Source organism: Ahaetulla prasina, chromosome 1, assembly GCF_028640845.1.
Source record: "Ahaetulla prasina isolate Xishuangbanna chromosome 1, ASM2864084v1, whole genome shotgun sequence".
NCBI classification, from domain to species: Eukaryota; Metazoa; Chordata; class Lepidosauria; order Squamata; family Colubridae; genus Ahaetulla; species Ahaetulla prasina.
This window is the reverse complement of record NC_080539.1, coordinates 258,275,976-258,281,975: the sequence shown is the minus strand read 5'-3', so window position 1 is coordinate 258,281,975 and position 6,000 is coordinate 258,275,976. Positions and strand designations below refer to the sequence as shown.

Genomic DNA, 6,000 nt, shown 5'->3' with positions numbered 1-6,000 from the left:
TGGCCCCTGCAACAAGCAGGAACCTCACACTTTCACACTTTACACACATACAACACAACTGACTCTCTCTCTCTCTCACACACACACACACAATGCCACATACAGCTTTGTGAGATTTTGTGTGTTTGCGTAGTTAGAGTGACACTACAGAAACACACCAAATCTCAGAAAACTGCACATTTTATTTTATTATTTTTATTTATTTTTTAGATAAGTGGTCTCCAACCTTAGTAACTTAGATTGTGGACTTCAACTCCCAGAGTTCCTCATTCAGCAAAGCAGGAAGTCAAAGCAGGCTGTAATCAGTAGCTGAAGAAAAACGCATGCTGTGCCCGAAAGGAGTAGTAATTATAGGTAAGTGAGGAGGGGGAATTGGCTGGGCATGGGTGGGGGCTCTTGTAAGTGGAGGCTGTTAAAAAGTGAGTTTAAAAGCCTGTGAGGATCAGGAAACTCCTCTGGGATCGCCAGAGGAGGCTTTTAAAACCTCTTTTTTTCTTTTTTTCCCCCTTCGGCTGAAGAGGGTTTTTTTAAAAAAAAACTTTTAAAGGGTTTTGATGATCTCTGCTCAGCCCCGCGATCATCAGAGGGTGTTTTTTTTTACTTTTCAAGGCATGTTTCAGCTGAAGAAAAACTGCTTTAAAAAGTAAAAAAAACCTTCTGCTGATGGTGCGGCTCAGCAGAGGCGGGTGGGGCGGAACCAGGAATTTTTGCTACTGGTCCTCCAAACCAGCAGCCACCATCGCTACCTGATTGCGGGAGCTGGTCCGAACAGGGAGCATTTCACCCCTGGTCTCTACCCATCCAACGTGACCTAGCAGAATGAGCATGCTGCAGATCCTGTCAGTCAAAGAATGTCAGCTGGCAGGGACTAGAAGAGGGGTCCTTGGCTAGGGGTCCTCAATGACCCCTACCTAATGGAACATCCTCCATTTGGAGATTAGAATGGCCCCAACCTTGTTAGCCTTTCGTAAAGCCCCCAGAAACTTCCAGTCTCCAGGAAAAAAGTGTTTGCATGCCAATAGGACTTTTGAGACAGTGCAATTTCAGTGCCTTAAAGTGTCCCATCAGCATGCAAACAAATCTTCCAGTCTCCAGATAAAAAATGTTTGCACAGCAATGGAATGCTCTGAGACAGTGTGATGTGTCCCATCGGCATGCGAACACTTTTTGCCCAGAGACTAGAAGCTGCTGAGGACCATGATTCGATTTCAGGGATGAGAACGGGTGCCTGAAATTCCACAAGATCAGGGCACCCAGAAGCTTCCAGTCTGCACGCGAAAAGCGTTTGCATACTGATGGGAGGCTTGAAGTGACGTGATTTTTCGGTCCCAAAGCTTCCCATGCTTTTCTGCATCAAGACTGGAAATCTTTGGAGGATACTCATCGAGGCTGCCCACCACTTCAGAAGTTGCGAGCAGCCTCGGTGGGTCAGAGAAGCTGAGCAGGGTGCACTTGTCCCGCTTCTCCTCTGCTGTAACCTCTTTGCATTTGGAGTGCCAGGAGTAGACAAAGAAACGGTGGCAGAGAGGCTGGAGAGGAGACAGCTCACTAGATCTTTGCAAAGTAAGTGTGGCAGGATAGGGGGGGAAGCAATGGTGGGGAGCATGAGTTTATCTCAGTGGGTCAGGGGATGCCTTGGATGGTCTTAAGGAGGTGGCCTGTTCCATCATTAGGCCCTCATGGCCTTCCCCACCCTGAGATACCTCATATGCACTTAACGACCTGTGCGTTCGATTAGCAAATGCATGGGCGAAAAGAGGAACTGATCACATTCATGTTATGTGATTCACTTCTATGAATCCTCTGGTTACAAATACAGTTGGCAGGCTTGATGACTACCTGTAAAACTGAAAACTATCAATCATTACCAGAAATAAACCCTTAGATATCCCAAAATAGTAACTTATCTATTACAAATAATTTATTGCATCATTAAATTTTCCAAAATAAAAACTATCAAAAACAGATAAACTATGGTTGCCCAAATCCATAAAATATAAACAAAACATATTTTTCCAATAAGAGAGGATTTTTCTATGTACTGTTCCAGGCCCAAAGTACACCCACAGAGTTTTTAAGGGCTTTAATTAAACACCATCAGCCCTTAATGTCATTTCCTGGAGTCTTTTTGCATTAAACTTGCCTGCAAACAGCCCCCCCACATAGTTCCAATAAAGCAAAGTCCGGCACAAAGTCAACCACAATACTAAATCCAAAGTCTTGGAATGGAATAATGTCCATACAGTAAATATATAACTGCAAAAATATACAAACTTTTGTTGAGATTTGAAATGAGACAAGCTAAAATGCATGATAAAATGGACTAAGAATTTTGGTTATAACATACAAATAGATCAATTGGAGATGATGGTCAAAAGGTCTGAAATTCACACTACCTTAGAATTTTAAAAGAATTTTTTATAAGATGTTGTACTGTTGGTATACGACACCTTGTCTAAAATTTGTGAAGGGACTTCTAACTGCTGTTGAAAATGTGGAAATCATAAAGGGACAGCTTACCATGCATGGCAAACTAGTGAAATAGTGAATGCCAATATATAGGCAGAGAATTAAAAATAATAATATTCCAATGAAACTATAATTTTTCTTACTAGGACTTATGAATAGCCAATTAAAAAAGACTCATGGATGATGGGTTTTACTTCAAGGGGAATCTGATGGTTTTTACTTCAAGGGGAATCTGTCTGCCCGTTATATGAAGCCACGAGGAAAGCTCTGGGTTCACATCATTGGAAAAGACAGGTGAAAACCTGAAGGACAGGTTTCTTGGTATAGCTTGCCATCTAAGGTCAGGATGAGTGCTATCTATGTTTTAGGAATATAGCCTGCCTAGAATGTATGGAATAGGTGACATGCACAAACCAATATGAATGAAATCATAAATAAACTGCTGTGCCTTTATGAATGAGCTAACTAATTTAACTTTAATATTGCTTCCTTCAAATTTCATTTTCCATATTAGTTTAATTCTCTAATTTTAATTTTAGATCGGATATAATCCATCATAATTGACATGAATTGCGTTGTGAAAGGAGATCTTTACAATGCATTGAATGCACTTCTTATGAAACAATTTAAAGAATTTAAATGGTGGTTAAATTCTATTGATTATAATGGAAGACCAAACATTCCTAAAGCTTCACTGGAGAAAGCGGATGCACCAGACGTTATAGATCTCCTGATTCAATATTATGGAGAAGATGCTCTAGAGGTGTGCATTCATGTCCTTCAAAAATGCAACAGAAATGATCTTGCAAAAAACCTTGAAGAAACTGGACAGAAAGGTAAGAAAACGCAACATATTTCAGAAATGTTCTCTCTACTTAAGATCAACTGGCAATAAAGAGCCATTATCATTTCTTTGCCACTGAATCTTGCTCATCCGATTTGTTGGTGGTGGTTAGGATCGGCAGTGGCTCCCTGGGATTTCAGAGTAGGACTTTTCTTCTAGTCTGAGATTCCATGTCTTGAGCCTGGAATCAAACCAAAGGGGAGGATCTGTATTGTCACTCAACTTGGCATTTTCCTATCACTGTCAAAGTAAACGGATAGGCCAAGTTCAAGTCAAAGAGGTTAGTTAATTGATCTAAATTTAAGGGAGATCTTTAAAAGTTTAATTTAATCCACCCTTTTTTCCAGTATCCCTCCTGACATAATACATACAGTATTAAGATAGGTGGTGATGCTATTGTTGCTACTAGGGAAGAGAGCAGGGTATGTAATGCTGGGTGGAATCAAAGAACAAAGAAGGGCAGCATTCTCTTAATTCCTTCAATGAACTATCAAAATGAAACATTTTTAAACTATATTTTTATATAGTTTTGGTTTTTAAGAAAAACCAAAGTTATAATTACACATTAGGCAAAACCTGGCTCAAAAACCTGGGAGTCGTAGTGAGTGATCACTTAAACATGAACTAGCAGTGTTCAGCAGCAACCAAAGAGCTAATATAATCCTTGGTTATATAAACAGAGGCATAGAATCAAGCTCACATGAAATATAAATACTTTATATACAACCTTACTAAGACCACACCTGGAATACTGCATCCAGTTTTGGTCACCACACTACAAAAAATAAGATGTTGAGACTTTGGACAAAGTGCAAAGAAGAGCAATTAAATTAAATTAAGCTCTGGAGATTAAAACATATGAAGAACAGTTGCAGGATTTGGGTTTGGCTAGTCTAGAGAAAAGGAGGACTGGGGGGACAATATAGCACAGCAGTATTCCAGCATTTGAGAGGCTGCCACAAAGAGGAGAGGATCAACTTATTTTCCAAAGCACCAGAGGGCAGGACAAGAAACAATGGATGGAAACTAATCAAGGAGAGAAGCAACCTGGAATTAAGGAGAAACTTCCTAACAGTGAGAATAATTAACCAGTGGAACATCTTGCCTTCAGAAATTGTGGGTGCTTCATCACTGGAGGTTTTTAATAAGAGACTGGACAGCCACTTTTCTGAAATGGTATAGGTTCTCCTGGTTGAGCAGTGGGATGGACTAGAAGACCTCCAAGGGCCCTTCCAGATTCTATTCTATTCTATTCTATTCTATTTTATTCTATTGTTTTTTTCTGTTCCTCTCCTCTCCTCTCCTCTCCTCTCTCTCCTCTCCTCTCCTCTCTTCTCTTCTACACCAGGAGTCCTAAATTTGAGAGCCAAATGTCCCAGAACCTTAATCCCAAGAACAAATCCCATTTGTGTCATGTTGCAACCTATATCTCTGCTTTTGTTTGTCTGATGTTCTAGTGGATGGTAATATATTGGTCTATATAGAAATAGGAGCCTTCTTGAAGGAGGGCACAACCCACCCATCCCCTGAAGTGCTGCCAAAGATCTAGGGGGCTGCAATTTCATGAAATTACTAAGGCCAGAGAAGACTGAAAAGATTGAACGACTGACATGGCAGCATTGCTGTGGCGGCACAGTGGTTAGAATGCAGTTCTGCAGGCTACTTCTGCTGACTGCTGTCTGCTTGCAATTTGGCAGTTCGAATCTCACCTGCCTCAAGGTTGACTCAGCTTTCCATCCTTCCGAGGACAATAAAATGAGGATCCAGATTGTTGGGGGCAACATGCTGACTCTGTAAACCACTTAGAGAGGGCTATAAAGCACTGTGAAGCAGTATATAAGTCTAAGTGATATTGCTAGACATTCATAGAAGTTATAAACCCATGCATTTACTTATTTTTTTTTTAAAAAAATCTATGACTTACTCATTTTTATAATGTTCTATTTCACTAATTCTAATCCATTTTTAGTTGCAGGTGCTGATGCTGACCAACTTTCAGATTTATCAGGTAAGGAAGGAATCATTCAAAGGATTATTGAATTATGTTTAAAACTAATTCAGGATGAGCATTTCCTTTCCTCTCCTTCCCCATCTATGCAAACTATTGTGAACGGGGAAAACCCCAGGAGGCTTTGTGGTGCTGACCATGAAAAAAAAGACACGTACTACTATTGGTACTACCCTTGTTTGCCTTTGCGACAGTCATTCTAGAGAGCGAGGGAGAGAGAGAGAACGCACATCACCGCCAGCCCTGGTATAACTCTTGGATTGGATTGCTCTCTCTGTATCTGTCTCTGTTTCTCTCTCTCTCACTGTGGTGGCACTGGTGGCAATTCAGTGCCTGGCCAGCAGGGCGCTTCTTACTCAGCCACATTCCCTCTTTCTTCTCCCTGCTCCTCCTGCTCCTCCTCCAGACAAAAGCTGTACAGCCTGGCAGGGGTAGGGTGGAAAACTTAGTGATGCCGAAAGCAGCTGAAAGTGTGACATTCAAGTCCTGGAAGATATGGTAGTTTAAAGGGACAGTGTTGCCTGTAATTCTCCTTATGCACTTCCCACAATCTTCCAGGGCCTAATTTTTTTGGGGGGTTGCAATATTTATTATTTATTTATTTATTTATTGTTTAAATTTCTATACCGCCCTTCTCCCAAAGGACTCAGGGTGGTTTACAGCCAAAGTAAAACAATTA

General features: G+C 40.9%; 1 protein-coding gene across 1 annotated transcript in view; it reads left to right on the top strand.

Moving 5' to 3' along the window:
* Window positions 1–228: 228 nt before the first annotated feature.
* LOC131184562 (NACHT, LRR and PYD domains-containing protein 12-like) overlaps window positions 229–6,000 on the top strand; it is a 62,074-nt gene continuing 56,302 nt past the window's right edge. Inside the window, 3 exon segments of the mRNA XM_058156014.1 lie at window positions 229–354; window positions 3,009–3,305; window positions 5,283–5,321. Coding sequence (XP_058011997.1) covers window positions 3,035–3,305; window positions 5,283–5,321 — 310 coding nt within the window. The 5' untranslated portion in view covers window positions 229–354; window positions 3,009–3,034.